The sequence below is a fragment of the Pseudophryne corroboree genome, chromosome 10, assembly GCF_028390025.1.
Source record: "Pseudophryne corroboree isolate aPseCor3 chromosome 10, aPseCor3.hap2, whole genome shotgun sequence".
NCBI lineage: Eukaryota > Metazoa > Chordata > Amphibia > Anura > Myobatrachidae > Pseudophryne > Pseudophryne corroboree.
The window spans coordinates 47,092,568-47,109,181 of NC_086453.1; the positions used below are offsets into that span (position 1 = coordinate 47,092,568).

At 42.1% G+C, this 16,614-nt stretch overlaps 1 protein-coding gene across 2 annotated transcripts; it reads right to left on the reverse strand.

The window, feature by feature from the left end:
* Positions 1–2,334: 2,334 nt before the first annotated feature.
* LOC134966996 (chemerin-like receptor 1) lies at positions 2,335–11,797 on the reverse strand. 2 transcript variants are annotated; one of them, XM_063943998.1, is made up of 2 exons: positions 11,562–11,797; positions 2,335–3,583 (listed from the first exon to the last, which is right to left on the reverse strand). In XM_063943998.1, exon 2 carries the CDS (start codon positions 3,578–3,580, stop codon positions 2,570–2,572), a length of 1,011 nt encoding a protein of 336 aa, XP_063800068.1. In that variant the 5' UTR covers positions 3,581–3,583; positions 11,562–11,797; the 3' UTR covers positions 2,335–2,569. The 2 variants fall into 2 exon arrangements, with proteins under 2 accessions (XP_063800068.1, XP_063800067.1); XM_063943997.1 differs by having other exon boundaries at positions 2,335–3,612.
* Between the last annotated feature and the right edge of the window lie 4,817 nt (positions 11,798–16,614).

The window sequence follows — 16,614 nt, forward strand, 5'->3', positions numbered from 1 at the left end:
ACAGTGGCCCTCATTCTGAGTTGGTCGCTCGCTAGCTGCTTTTAGCAGCAGTGCAAACGCTAGGCCGCCGCCCTCTGGGAGTGTATCTTAGCTTAGCAGAAGTGCAAATGAAAGGATCGCAGAACTGCTCCAAAAACAGATTGTGCAGTTTCTGAGCAGCTCGAAACTTACTCCTAGCTAGCGATCACTTCAGACTGTTTAGTTCCTGTTTTGACGTCACAAACACGCCATGCGTTCGGACAGCCACTCCCCCGTTTCCCCAGCCACTCCTGCGTTTTTATCGGGCACGCTTGCGTTTTTACACACACTCCTTGAAAACGGTCAGTTTCCGCCCAGAAACACCCACTTCCTGTCAATCACTCACTGATCAGCAGTGCGATTGAAAAGCGTCGCTAGACCTTGTATGAAACTGCATAGTTATGTGTGAAAGTACGACGCGCGTGCGCACTGCGCACCATACGCATGTGCAGAAATGCCGCTTTTTCACCTAATCGCCGCGCTGTGACCGAAAGCAGCTAGCGAACAACTCGGAGTGACCCCCAGTATGTAATAGTATTGTATTTTAATAGAGACACTTTCTTAATGTGAAATGTTATTTTCAGGACCACCACAGTCAAAAGGTTCCTGCAAAAAGAAACAAAAATATTTCATTTTATAGAGGTTTGTTTGCAAAGATAAAGGTTTCTCATTTCCCTAACATGTTTTGTTCAGGGATTGTGCTGGGACTAGGTACCGTATATGCCTAATTTACAGTGCATCCAGAAAGTATTCACAGCGCTTCACTTTTTCCACATTTTGGTATGTTACAGCCTTATTCCAAAATGGACTAAATTCATTTCTCCCTTCAAAATTCTACACACAATACCCCATAATGACGTGAAAAAAGTTTTTTTTGAGATTTTCGCAAATTTATTAAAAATAAAAAGCTAAGAAATCACAAGTACATAAGTATTCACATCCTTTGCCATGAAGCTCAAAATTGAGCTCAGGTGCATCCTGTTTCCAATGATCATCCTTGAGATGTTCCTACAGCTTAACTGGAGTCCACCTGTGGTACATTAGACATGATTTGGAAAGGCACACACCTGTCTATATAAGGTTCCACACATGACAGTGCATGTCTGAGCACAAATCAAGCATGAAGTCAAAGGAACTGTCTGTAGACCTCCGAGATAGGATTGTCTCAAGGCACAAATCTGGGGAATGGTACAGAAAAATATCTGCTGCTTTGAACATCCCAATGAGCACAGTGGCCTCCATCATCCGTAAATGAAGAAGTTTGGAACCACCAGGACTCTTCCTAGAGCTGGCTGGCCATCTAAACTGAGTGACCGGGGGAGAAGGGCCCTAGTCAGGGAGGTGACCAAGAAACCGATGGTCTCTCTGTCAGAGCTACAGCATTCCTCTGTGAAAAGAGGAGAACCTTCCCAAAGGACAACCATCTCTGCAACAATCCACCAATCAGGCCTGTATGGTAGAGTGGCCAGACAGAAGCCATTCCTTAGTAAAAAGCACATGGACTCTCAAACCATGAGAAACAAAATTCTCTGGTCTGATGACACAAAGATTGAACTCTTTGGTTTGAATTCCAGGCATCATGTTCGGAGGAAAACAGGCACCGCTTATCACCAGGCCAATACCATCTCTACAGTGAAGCATGGCGGTGGCAGCATCATGCTGTGGGGATGTTTTTATGCTCAGCAACTGGGATACTAGTCAGGATAGAGGAAAAGATGAGTGCAGCAATGTACAGAGACATCCTGGATGATAACCTGCTCCAGAGCGCTCTTTACCTCAGACTAGGGGGACATTTCATCTTTCAGCAGGACAACGACAATAAGCACACAGCCAAGATATCAAAGGAGTGGCTTCAGGACAACTCTGTGAATGTCCTTGAGTGGCCCAGCAGAGCCCTGACTTGAATCCGATTGAACATTTTTGGAGAGACCTGAAAATGGCTGTGCACCAACGATTCCCATCCAACCTGATGGAGCTTGAGAGGTGCTGCAAAGAGGAATGGTCGAAACTGCCCAAAGATAGGTGTGCCAAGCTTGTGGCATCATATTCAAAAAGAATTGAGGCTGTAATCGATGCCAAAGGTGCATCAAAAAAGTATTGAGCAAAGGCTGTGAATACTTATGTACATGTGATTTCTTATTTTGTTTTATTTTTAATACATTTGCAAAAATCTCAAAAAAACTTTTTTCACTTTGTCATTATGGTGTGTTGTGTGGAGAATTTTGAGGGGAATAATGAATTTAGTCCATTTTGGAATAAGGCTGTAACATAACAACATGTGGAAAAAGTGAAGCTCTGTGAATACTTTCCGGATGCACTGTATGCCTGCTACAAATAGGACAATTTCTGACCAGTGGGAATCTGGAGATGCATCTACAGTATGTACATCAAATACACTTTTTTCCATAGCTTTTTTTCTGTGGGCATTCAAAGTGCAGAAGTTAAATTTTAAATGAGACCCCTTAAATGCAAAATAGCATATTCATACATTTTTGCTGAACATTTATAATGATAAACATTGTTTATCATTACATTGTTTTCAGATAAACACTCATATTGTTCCCCTCTGGTGGCTAATGTTTTTTGAAAAAATAGACTGTATGGAGAAAACCTTTTTAAAATCTGGACAAATGAAGGCATAAAGTAAAGGGTTGACCCAAATATTGATCGTGGTCAGGCTCATTGTAATTGGTAGACTAATTTCAGCAACTTCATCTATATGGCTCACTCCAGTAATGAATGAAGTCAGTTTCAGAAAGGAGAACACATGGTATGGAAACCAGCAAATGGCAAACAAAATCTGTTTTGAAAAAATTAATTTTAAGCTCGTGGTATATTTTGAAGATTTCTTCCTGTGGTAAAGCAAGGCAGTGACAATGAAACAGGACAATATTATCAAGAAAGGCAAAACAAAACCTTCAATGAATGCAAATATTACTATAGCCTGATACTGAATTTTGCCCGTGTGACTAAGTCCATTTAATTCATCATAATCAAAGCTATTGAGACATTTGGTAGTGCCATGACAGTCATATGTGTTTTTAAAGACGAAATACGATACACTGACATAGACAGCTAAGATCCAAATGAGAATGACTTCTTTAGTAGCCAAGTGGGGTCTCCTATGGGAATTATAACGAAAGGGAAACACTATGACAATGCAATAGTCTATACTGAATAAAGTGAGAATAAAAGCACTAAGAAACATATTAAGATAAAAAATAAAACTGTTTACCCTACACATGAAAGAACCAAATGGCCAATGATTTCCAGAGGCAAAGTAGACAATGTCCAACGGCAGGAATAATGAGTAGATGAAGCCTGAAATTAAGAAGTGCTGGAACAAAATGGAACGGTATGTCTTCTCCATCCTGGTGACTTTGATCCAGAGGACAAACCCGTTTGATGTTGTTCCCAGTAAGAATGCCAATGAATAAATTATACCGGAGGAAACATTAGTAAATTGGGTAATGTGGTTATGTACTTTCTCCGTTTGGTAACAAAGTTTTCTCGAGGTATTGTTGAAAGTGATGCTTGAGTCAAACATGGAAATATTCTCCATTTTCTTGGCAGGAAGAGAAAAATATTAAATCACTACAACAAAAGGGAAATTATATTGACATTTTAAATCTGACATAAAGAGATTACTGATTTTAAAATATTGTAATACAACATAGAAAGGAGATTTTAATAAATAAAATTGGCGTCCCTTAGTCTCATGGTTCCAAATTGGAAAACACAGACAAAAGCATAGACAGAGATTTATCAAACCTTGGAGAGAGACAAAGTGAATAGAGATGAATTAGCAAAAAAGAAGCTAATAACTGTCACATGGCAGTTAGGAGCTGATTGGTTAGTACTTTAGCTCTCTCCACTTTATCTCTCTCCAAGTTTCAATAAATCTTCCACAAAGTAGACAAAGTATTTAATTAAAAAACTTCCTCATTTCTTCTTTTGCCATTTTATCCTCTTGTGATTTTCAAACCACCATCAGTGGGGGATATTCAATTAGCAACAGGATTTACCCTGTGACTAATTATCTTAAAAGATCCCTGCAGCACAGGGAAAGGGTATTCAATTAAATATTGGGATTCAGGCATGTAAACCCACTCTTTCCGTGACCAGTAGTGGATATTGCTACGGGCAAGCAGGATTTTTGCCTGGGGCGCCGCCACCGTTCGGAGGGTGCCGCTGCCGTAGCAAGATCTGCTACTGGTGCCGCCCAGTGCTGTGTAAAATGCCTGGTGCTGTGCAGTGCGCGATGAAGTCATCGTGCACCGCACTGCATTGTGGGAGCAGCACATAGCCGCTAGAGGTCATAATTGACCTCTAGTGTCTATGTAGTGCTGTGGGAGAGACGTCATGATGTCTCTCCCATAGATCTGAGGAGCGGCGCTGGCAGCCGGAGACGGAGGGCAGCAGCGGCCGGGAAGCAGGAACGGGGATTGTAAGTATTATTTTAATTTTTTGGAAGCGGCACATCTATGGGGCACTACTCTACAGGGGGCACAGTACTGGGGGTAATACTACTGGGGGCACAACTCTACAGGGAGCACAACTCTACAGGGAGCACAGTACTGGGGTCATTACTACTGGGGGCACAACTCTACAGGGGGCACAGTACTGGGGGCAGTAATACTGGGGGAACAACTCTACAGGAGGCACAACTCTACAGGGAGCACAGTACTGGGGGCAATACTACTGGAGGCACAACTCTACAGGAGGCACAACTCTACAGGGGGCACAGTACTGGGGGCAATACTACTGTAAGCACAGCTAGAGGGGGCACAGTACTGGGGGCACAAATACTAAGGGCACAGCTACAGGGGGCATAACTGACCATGCCCCTTCTCCATGTAGCCACACCCCTATTTTTCGCCCTGGGCGCCACAAGGTCTAGATCCGGCCCTGTCCATGAGGGAAATCAATGTGGTTTTTTTTCAAGCACATGAACCCAATTTCCAGTAAGGCTGCTTAGCAACGATCAACTGAATAGCAGCTACCTGATGTCCGCGTGTGCACGTGACGTGCTGTGCACACGTACTTTCCCTTGAATGGTCTAGTGTTATCATGTGATGGGCCATGGGCCCGCAGCAAGAATGAACATAGCTCAATAGAAGCTACCAAAATAGTAAGTCACTATGGCTAGTTCTATTCATTTTGTGTGGATCTACATCTAGTACGAATGTTAAATGGATAATCTTATAATTTATACTACTAAATAAACTGTTTCAGATGCTGGAGAGTAAGAACTAACAAGAATGTTATACTGTTGCTAGGCAACCACTCGGGATCTATGCATTGTAATTGGTTGAAACAGATCATGTGATTATATCAGGAAATAGAAAATGTTTTTTATTAAATAAGATGTTTTATAAGTGTTTTTGAATAACTTTATGGATAAATATATGTTCCTATTAGTGGGTCTGCCTCCTAATAACCCTTTAATATGTTTTTAAGTGATATTTTGTTGGTAAAGTGTTGATGAATGTCACCTGCTAATTAACAGCCATATTGGGCTAAGAGGTATAAAAGGACACAAGTCTTAACAAAAAGATTAAGGAACTTATGGGCAAGAAAAGGCGAGCATTTAAAAAATACAAATCTGACGGGGAAGCAGAGTCATTTCAGCACTACAAGGAATGTAACAAAATTTGCAAAAAGGAAATAAGAGCGGCTAAAGTAGAAACTGAAAAACTAGTAGCAAAGGAAAGCAAAGTGAATCCCAAAAAATTCTTTAAATACATTAATAGCAAGAGATTAAAGAAGGAGAGTATAGACCCTTTAAAAGACACGTTGGGAGTCTTAAGCAAAAATGATAATGACATAGCGGACACACTAAATGAGTTTTTTTCAACAGTATTCACTCGTGAGGACCCAATTCAGGGACTAACACACAATCTCAATAATGAGAATATCACACTGATAGGTACTTATTTAAGCGAGGAAGTAGTCTGTGACCGATTAAAACATTTAAAGATTAATAAATCACCAGGGCCCGATGGTATTCATCCAAGGGTTCTAATGGAGCTTCACTCTGAACTGGCAAAACCGCTATCTTTGATCTTTAAGGATTCAGTTATATCAGGTATGGTTCCCAAAGACTGGCGTATAGCGGAAGTAGTGCCTATATTCAAAAAGGGAAGTAAAGCTGAACCAGGTAATTATAGACCAGTTAGTCTTACATCTATAGTGGGGAAAGTATTGGAAGGTATTCTAAGAGATAGTATTCAGAAGTTCCTTGAAACCAATAAGGTCATTAAAAGGAATCAACATGGGTTTATGAAGGACAGATCCTGTCAAACCAACTTACTTGGCTTTTATGAAACAGTAAGCGCAAACCTAGATCAGGGTAAAGACGTGGATGTAATCTTTTTAGACTTTGCCAAAGCGTTCGATACTGTACCACACATGAGACTTATCTACAAGCTACAAGAATCAGGGCTAGGAAGCACAATATGCATTTGGGTCAAAAACTGGTTAGATAATAGGAAGCAGCGCATTGTGGTTAATGGATCTTTTTCAACTTGGACTGAAGTGCTAAGTGGTGTGCCGCAAGGCTCAGTATTAGGACCGCTATTGTTCAATATTTTCATTAACGACCTAACAGAAGATCTAGAGAGCATGGTGTCAATTTTTGCAGATGATACCAAATTGTGTAAGGCTATAAATACAGAGGAGGATGCCGAGTCTCTTCAGAACGACTTAGTTAAATTAGAAGCACGGGCAGCCAAATGGAAAATGCGCTTCAACACAGACAAGTGTAAGGTAATGCACTGTGGTAACAAGAACAAAAATTACACCTACCTACTAAATGGGGTAAAATTAGGGGATTCTGTACTGGAAAAGGACTTAGGTGTCCTCATAGATAGCAAGCTAAGCAGTAGTACCCAAAGTAGGACTGCAGCAAAGAAGGCTAATAAGATATTAGCATGCATAAAATGGGGTATTGATGCTAGGGACGAGAGTATTTAACTCCCGTTATATAAATCACTAGTGAGGCCACACCTTGAATACTGTGTACAATTCTGGGCACCGTACTACAAAAAGGATATCCTGGAGCTTGAAAAGGTACAGAGGAGGGCGACCAAACTAATTAAGGGCATGGAGACGATGGAATACAAGGAATGGCTTGAAAGACTAGGCATGTTTACATTGGAAAAGCGGAGACTAAGAGGGTATATGATCAACATCTACAAATATATAAGGGGACAATACACAGAGCTTGCGCGGGACCTGTTTTTGGTTAGATCAACACAGAGGACTCGTGGACACTCGCTCAGGTTAGAGGAGAGGAGATTCCGCACAATACGGCGTAAAGGCTTTTTCACGGTAAGGACAATACATGTTTGGAATTCCCTGCCCGAGGGAGTTGTAATGGCGGAATCTGTCAACACCTTTAAGAATGGGTTAGATAAATTCCTAATGGATAAGGATATCCAGGGGTATGGTGCATAGTCATGCATTATAGTTACTATAAATAGGGATAAAATGTGACGGCTGACAGCAGCATCAGTCAGAAATTTTAGTCAAATCATCATGCATAGGAGACCACAAATAGGTTGAACTCGATGGACAATTGTCTTTTTTCAACCTCAGATACTATGTTACTATGTTTATTACCTCCAGTCACCTTTGAAAAAGCTGCCAGGCGCAGCAAAACGCGTCAGGTACATAGACCACACTGGAAGCTACACTCAGCACTTTCCGGACCAACCTCCTTCAATCGGACACCCATTTCATGGAGTCATCTATCGGCTATTCGAACTTACCATCTAGGGTCACAGCTCTGGTGAGGACTCTGGCGACAAATATTCCAGGACACCTAATCCTCCAGTGACTCAGGTATCATCTTTTTGAAATAAGAACTTTCCAAACCGAGACTTTCTACAAAGTGGCGTACAGGGAGGTGCTATAAAGGGAACGGACTTCTTGAATTGTGCTGAATACAGATATCCAATTGGTGTGGTTATTTTTAACTGTTTAATTGTTGCTCCATGCATTATTTGGAAGCCTAGTTTTATGCAAATAGATTTTTATTTATTGATTACTTAAGTATGCAGATGTGACATTTCATCAACATAAGCGCTGCTATTTGTATTATTTACTTGTAAGAACAGCGGGAACCTTACAACATGGTTCCTCAAAGCATATATAATAAGGAATTGGGTTCTGGTGCTTCTTGAGTGTCCGTTTGTATTCGGTATACATCCAGATCCCGGCTGTTGGAATCAAGGCAGTCAAAATACAGATGCCAGAATTCCGACACTCATCAGAACACCGATGCCGGAATCCAGACGATGTCAGGATACTGACGGCGGAATCCAAACACCTGGAATCCCAAAGATATAGCTGAAGTATAGCCAGGAGGATTAGGGTTTGGCTGCAGGGGGGGGGGGTAGATTTAGGCACCACGCGAAGGGGATAGGGTTAGGCTGCGGGGAGAAGGGTTAGGGTTAGGCACCACCGGGGGTCACCTGTTGAGGGGTGGTGACATCATGACACCAAAGTGCCGGCTCATACTCAGTGACAGGAGCTGGGTGCGGCACTGTATATCATTACGTGCTGCAACCAGGCTCTTGTCACCCTATTGAAACCAGTACAGCAGGCATGCCAGTCTCTGGAAGCAGGCCGCATTTCTGGTTTAGGCACTCAGGGGGGAGGTTAAGGTCAGGTGGTAAGGGAGGATTAAGGTGTTATGGGGAAGTTTTAATACTTACCTCGCCCTTGTCAGGATCATGACTATCGGAATGCCGGCGTCGGTATTGTGACCGCCAGCAAGGGGGAAAAAATTGTCAAGATACACTAACTAAAAGATATACAGTAGATTTAGTATTGGGGCCCAGATGTATCAAGCTTTGGAGAGTGATAAATTGCACGGTGATAAAGTACCAACCAACCAGCTCCTAACTGTCATGTTACAGGCTGTGTTTAAAAAAATGACAGTTAGGAGCTGATTGGTGGGATCTTTATCAGTGTGCAATTTATCACTCTCCAAGGCTTGATAAATCTGGGCCTAATTATGAAACATCAGGATCCTCTGATAAAGCCTCTTAAATATAGGGGCAAAACGCAATTTAATACTGCTACTATATTTCCAATTAACCACATTATCATCAAAGGACTCTTCCTGGTGTGTATCTGAAACCCACCACAGGTGGTGTGACTCTTACCATTTATCCGTGTGGGATAGAAGTACTGTGGTGGCGAGCGGCAGTGGATATCTTTTTTCTTGTCATTTAATTGCATGAAGATCGCTTATTAGGATCCTTATTTGCATGGATATTTGAACGGATGACACGTGCGCCTGTGGCTTATGCAACGATCGAAGGACAATGATGTGAGAACTTTCCAACGCCTGTATACTGTATAATCCCAAAGGGGTGAGTTTTTCTTTTTATTTAACAGCGCTACTACAGGGAGCACTATATATGTTGTCATTTTTATTTATTGTATATTTGCATCGAGTGATGCCACATTGAATACACATGTAAACTCAAGAAGTGCCAGAACCACCCATTTCTCTGTAATAATAAATGTTTGCTAACAAGGGCAATAAAAATCACTATAAATGGTGCCAGCATCATAAAATAATGTTTCCCAATTAGTGCAGGCCAGTATGGTTTATTGGCTTCTGTTCTACATACTCAAGTAAGTCATGGTTGCTATAGCTCGCTGGTTTCCCTGTTATAGTGGAATTTGTGAGGTGCACACGCTCATTAACTTCCATTAGTGCTAACCTGCCCTAACTGTGATAGCTGGTCTTAGTTCAGATTTATTTCATTTGTTTGCTTGTTTTGGAAGGGGTGCATTTTATTTATTTATTTATTATAGTTTTGCCAATGATTCAAGTGCCCATAAGATATATGACTGACTGGCTTATCTGTGGATAGGACCAGCATTTGTAGGGTGTGCTGGTCCTTGTAGTGCCATTTGGAATATCTTGGGGTGCCTCCAGGTGAGTTGGCTCTCAATCTAAATATATTATGAATGAGCTATTATCATGTAGTAAAACAATATACAATTATATGACCCAGAGTGGGTGCAATTATTATTAGGGACCACCAGAATAGAGGCGCCTTGACGTCGCATAGCATCTTACACATATTTTTGCAAATATAAGCAAACTGAGATTTCTGTATTTCTATTTTTACGTAGTATTCAAATCTCTATTTTTTTGCTTGTGTAGATTAACCCCTCCCTTTCATGCACCTGTGAAGGACCATTAAATTGATTAATTGAACAACCACCATTTTATATTACTGTTCTGAGAGACATGGATGGGACCAGCATTTGGAGGGTGTGCTGGTCCATGTAGTGCCATTTGGAGGATCTTGGAAGGTCACCAGTTGTGTTGGCTCTCAATTACATATATTTATGTATGTGCTGTTATCATGTAGTATAACAATATGCAATTATATGATCCAGAGTGGGTGCTATTATCACGTAGCAGTAGGGCAGTGGTTCCAAAATGTGGCCCTCAAGGCACCCCAACAGTCCAGCTTTTAGGGCTATCCCTGCTTGTACACATATGGTATAAGCATGAATATCCTTAAAACCTGGACTGTTGGGGTGCCTTGAGGATCGCATTTAGGAACCACTGCAGTAGGGACTGCCATAAAAGAGATGCCTTGATGCAGTTGACAATGTACACATATTTTTGCAAATATATGCAAACTGAGATTTCTGGATTTCTATTATTATGTAGTAATCAAATCTCACTACTGTTCCTTTTCAGAGTGTTGGGGTATATTTTTCATTTTTCTTATCTACAGTATGCATTTGTCCACCTCTAATTGTGTCAAAACTACAGTACGTAAACACACCATCCTTAGGAGTTGCAAGTCCATGGGGGAAGGGATGGGACCCATATGATGCCAATCAATGAACAAAGCATCATTTTGACCCCATGTCTTCTCCATGGATCCATGCTTTGCGCCATTATGCCTCAATCAGGGTGGGGCTTACTGACACAAATCACTCAGCCCCATCCCCTCAGTAACCATCTGGAACTGCTCTCCGGCTGAAGCCCAAATAATAGTTTAAAAAAAGTCACAAGTGCCCTGACTGTACTAGGCCTACACTTGCATATCCTTCCCCATTCCACCTCTAATAGTCTAAGGAGTCGCAAGTATAAGTTGCAACTGAATTTGGACAAATTGGGCATATTTAAAAGAAAAAACCTTTTGTGAGCATCTGCGTTACAAAGTAAAGATTTTACACCAAAAAAGAATTGCATTCAACTAAACATTAGTCACAATGTGTCTTTAGCTAGCAAATAGTGAAGCTATTGTTACTATGTGATCATATTCTCCCCCAAAAAGAGAACATATTTCATCATTATCCGTTTAAGCAGCCTAATCATCCTGCATGTGCAGCCCTGTAACTCTATTTAATGCCTATCTGATGTTTATGTAATTCGATTGTTTTTTCTAGAACATCTCAATCATTTCTGAAACTGCTTTATCATAAAAAAACACAAACATTGTATAAATGACATTATAAGCTCCGCATCTATACTGTAGAAAATCCTGACAAGTTACCTCACACTCATGTGCGTTGCTGGATGACAAAACAGTGTAAGAAGGGTGGTTTGACACTGTCTCCTGGTAATTCTCTGTTGCCTGTGTATTTAAGTCCACTCAGTTTTAAAAAGCTCTCAGGAATCAGTTCCATAAATGGCGTTCTCTCTTGTAGACTATCGTGTCTGTATACAGTATCTACTCTGTATAATACACTGTGTGTATTCTGGTAAATCAGTGCAGCTTACACTTCTATTTTTCTCTTGATCCATTTAATTGTGTAACAGGATGTACCACTTCCTCCTGGTCACTGTCTCTCCAAATATGTACAGTAGGAATGCTGGGTCCTAAATACTGCTGTGTTTTGTTCGTATTCCAGTGTATGAAGCAACAGCTGGCAGGCCTCCAAGATGAAGAGCAATGTTGAATTTATTTTCTGTAGATGCTCAACGTATCTGAAGGTCATTTAATTATTTGGGGTTTTTTTTGTTTTTTGTTTTTCATTTTTAAAATCCAGCATGATTAATTATACCTGATTAGGAATATGTCCAGATATTGATTAAGGGGTGTAGTATGGTATGCCGGTGGTCGGGCTCCCGGCGACCAGCATACCGGCGCCGGGAGCCCAACCGCCGGCATACTGAAGACCAATCTGACTAAGCATTATCTATTTATTACAGTAGTATGTGCAGTCAAATAGTGGTGGCATAGAGTGAGCAGGCAAAGCCAGTATAAAGAATGTACTGTATTACACAGCTGCTTAAGTAGCAGCTAATGAACTTCAAAGAATCCTCTACTATATGTTACTGATGGGTGTAGTATGGTATGCCGGCGGTCGGACTCCCGGCAACCAGCATACCGGCGCCGGGAGCACAACCGCCGGCATACCGACAGTGTGGCGAGTACAAATGAGCCCCTTGCGGGCTCGCTGCGCTCGCCATGCAGCAGGCACGGTGGCGCACTACGCGTGCCACGCTACTTTATTCTCCCTCCAGGGGGGTCGTGGACCCCCACGAGGGAGAATAAGTGTCGGTATACTGTGCGCCGGGATCCCGACAGCCGGCATACTGAAGACCACCCGTTACTGATAACACTTGCATAGGGGACAGGATCAGCCATATCCCCTCCCACAGCTCCCATCAATAAAGCTGTTTACAATACACAATACTGTATGACATATACACATATGAGATATGTGTGAACACACTGGCACTGGTAAGAAAGAAAAAAAACAGAATAAAAAGTTTGATTGAAATAGCACAGGGTAATAAAAGCAGGGATCACTTTTAAAAACTTTCTCCTCTCCTCAAAGCATATTGATTATATCCAGTGGCATAACTAGAAATTGTTCTCCTCCAAGCCAAAAAATTATCTGGCACTTCTAATTACTTTTAAATTACCTTCTCGTTGCCAGAGGTTTCATGCTCTTGGCTCCATGCATGGTGTCTGTGGTTTTCATGCTCAGGGCATCATGCTCGTTGCCAGGGGTTTCATATGCTGAGTGGTATGCTCATTGCCAGGGGTTTCATGCACTGGGTGTCAAGCTTGTTTCCAGGGGGTAATGCTCATTGCCAGGGGATTCATGTGCTGGGAGTCATGCTCATTGCCAGGGGTCAATGCTTGTTGCAAGGGATTTCATGAGCTGGGTGTCATGCTTGTTTCCAGGGGGTAATGCTTGTTGCTAGGGGGGTGTAATGCTCACTTAAAAGGGGGTTTTATGCTTGCTGCCAGGGTGCCAGAGTGCCTCGGCCACCAGTGCTATGTGCTCCTGGGTCCCGGGCTGGCATTTAGATGCTAGAGGTCAAGTATGACTTCTAACATGTCTCCTCCATGGTGGTGGCAATTTTGGGAGAGATATTTAGCAGATTGACATGCGGACGGCTAGTACGCATGTCAATCTGCACTAAATCAGTGGCGGTGCCCCTGCAGCCCTGCGCCTCCAAGCCTCCGCAGTGGCTGCGGGGGTGGTAGTTACACCACTGATTATATCTCCCCCAACTCCTCCTGCACATTAATGGTATCAGTTACATCAGAAACAAAGTAAGACAGCAGCATAAGATGTGACAAGAAATAGTACACACCCGGACACTATATGGCCAGTAAAGTCACTGCATCTCTGATAAATGTCTTTCACACATCACAGCACACAGTGGACTGTAACACAGGTTCTTGCACCATATCCCCTCCACGGGGTCTCTAATCCTTGGTGCACCATACCTTACTCACCATCATTCAGAGCCTTAGAATTATTTGCAAACAAATATTTTAATCTGTCAAAAATTGGCTATATAGTGTACAACCAATTGCATACTATAACTCTCATCTAGCAAAAATTGTCTCATAAGTTACATTCAATAAGTATGTCTATTAAGTATACACTTATAGGCTATTCTATACAGTATCTAAATATCAAATTATCAGAAAAATACACTGTTCCATGCAAAACCATATACCAGGGCATTTGTTTTGACACATACGAGTGGATTATATGTTTATCACTGGATGCTGTATGTCACAACATATATTGGACTGGTCAGATATCTGGAAATTGACATAAAGGCTTAATAGAGAAAAGTAAGTGTAAGGGGTTTATAGGATATGCCACATCTGCTGTTTATCATCTGCAAGACTACATTGAATGATAATGAGATTGACAACACCCCCGCTGTCCAGTAGGCTTGTTAGGGAGTCCCTGTTTACAGAGTGTATCCCCAGCAGCCTGGACAAAAGAGCACACTGAAAGGTAAGGTACAGATTACCTACTAACAAATACAGCTCCTTGGACCATCTGATTAGTGTGCATGCTAGCAGACAGGGTAAGGAGTCAGACACAGGTGTCCATCTCTCCCCAGGCTTAAGCTGATGCTGGCACCCCCCACAATACTCTGGTTTTGGGTGGGGCCACTTTGTATATGGCTAGAGTGGATGGAAAAGCAGGTACAGAGAGAGGGTAACAGCAGCATCAGAGAATAAAGAGTGGTTATTAAAGACAGTTATGAAACTGTGCTAGTTACTGTTCAAGACTGGAATCCAACAAAAAGAAAGATTAAAAGAAGTCTGTATACAGTATGGTGCACTATTATTTTAAAATGTGACTTTTAGTACATCTGCAGTATTTAAAATATGTCTTCATTAGAAAAGCAGCAGTGAAAGACGTTGATTAAAATAAAGATCAAGAAGTACAGTATGTGCAAAGAATAAAATATTGTTTAAAAAGGAAAATTCTGTAATTCCTGGTTTGTAGCCAAATGTCTCTCAGTTTTCTCTTTTATTCCTTGACTGACGATGTGTAAATCACTAGACTATGGCAATATCACTTATTATACCAATGGAGGTTATCAGTATGTTCTTATTCAGAATGGTTTGTACATAAGTATGGCATCCATTTATTTAGGTATTCCCATCACTCCAAGTCTATATTTCATGTAGGTATCTGGGTTACCCGGTATGGTTGAAACCCCCTGCTTGTGCCGAAAGCTGTCCCCAGAGACTGTGTGGCTGCGGAGTCGGCTCCTACACAGTGACAAGATCCGTGCAGCACCCAGCTCCCTGTCCCTGAAGAGTAGATGGCATTTTGGTGTCACCCCTAGGCGGGTGACAAGCGGGTACAACCCCCCCCCCCCCCCACACACACACACACACACACACCCGTAGTGACACCACTGAGCAAAGCACCACAAAAAGTGTACTAGTGATGTTAGGCTTCAAAGGAACTCATTTTAAACACATACAAATTTGCACAATGGAACTTTGCATCAGAAAAAGCAGTGACCACTGCATTGTAGCACTTGCTATACAGATACAGACACACACACAGATAAACAAATGTTGCATATCAATTTGATCAGTATAATCTAGCAGAGTTGTTTTGTTTTATTTGTGAGTATCAGACACACATTTTGCGTGAAAAGACGCTCGGCACGTCTAGATCGGCCAGGACCTGGCGCGCCAAGAGAGGTTTTTTGCCACAACTAGAGCAACACAGTGTATGATGGGGTTGGGTATGTGTGACCTTACCGACACCGGTATCCCGGCTTTGAGATGGCCGGCGGAGGGTGGGCAAGCGCAACAAACCCCTTGTGTGCTGGCTGTGCTTGCCACGCTGCGGACTCCATGGCCAGCTGCGCTAGTCACAGGTTCTATTCCCACTCTATGGGTGTCATGGACACCCATGAGTGGGAATAGTCCCTGTTAGTCGTCATGCGGACTATTGGGATTGGAAGGGGACAGGATTGTCTCCTGACCACCAGTCACATAACTACATCCTGTATGATGGCATATCTTTTTACCAACAGCTGGTGCATTTAGAAGAGCTCATTCTGATGGCTATTTACTAATGTTACCAATTAGTTGTTATTTATCTAATTAGAAAATAAAAGCAAAAATCTGATTTGTTTCTTTATGTAAGAGCAGATTCACACCTTTCAGCAATATTAGTAAATGGTCCTCCATGCGCTTAAAAAACATATCTTCGTGATTGCATATCATCAAAGACATGCAAACGAGAATATGTATGGAAATTTGCACACAAAAAAAGTCCTCAGGCTGATAACATCATACTTACATTCCCTGAATGCCTGATTCTTGAATTGCAGGTGGCTCTCCCAGACTCCGGGAAGATCTGGCAAGGCTCCCAGAAACTGATGTTGCACCCACTTCACGGATCGTATTATTGGGGGCCAGAGCCGGCCCTAGCCAATTTGATGCCCTAGGCAAAATTTTGTCTGGTGCCCCCTAGCTCTGCCGCTAGTTCTGCATCTGTACCTGCAACGCTCAGGTAGTGGGGCCCACCGGGGGGTTACCCTGTGGGCCAGTTCAACTCTGCACAATGCCACACAGTAATGACCATAATACATATAATTCCACACAGTAAAGGAACCTTACACATATGCCCCACATTAGTAATGCCCATAATACACATAATGCCACACAGTAATGCACCTTACACATATGCCCCACATTAGTAATGCCCATAATACACATATACTGCCACAGATACTGCCACACTTGCTGGTTATACAAAAAGACCAGTATCAAACATGTAGAAACTGTCCATTCTCTTCACTATTCAGTG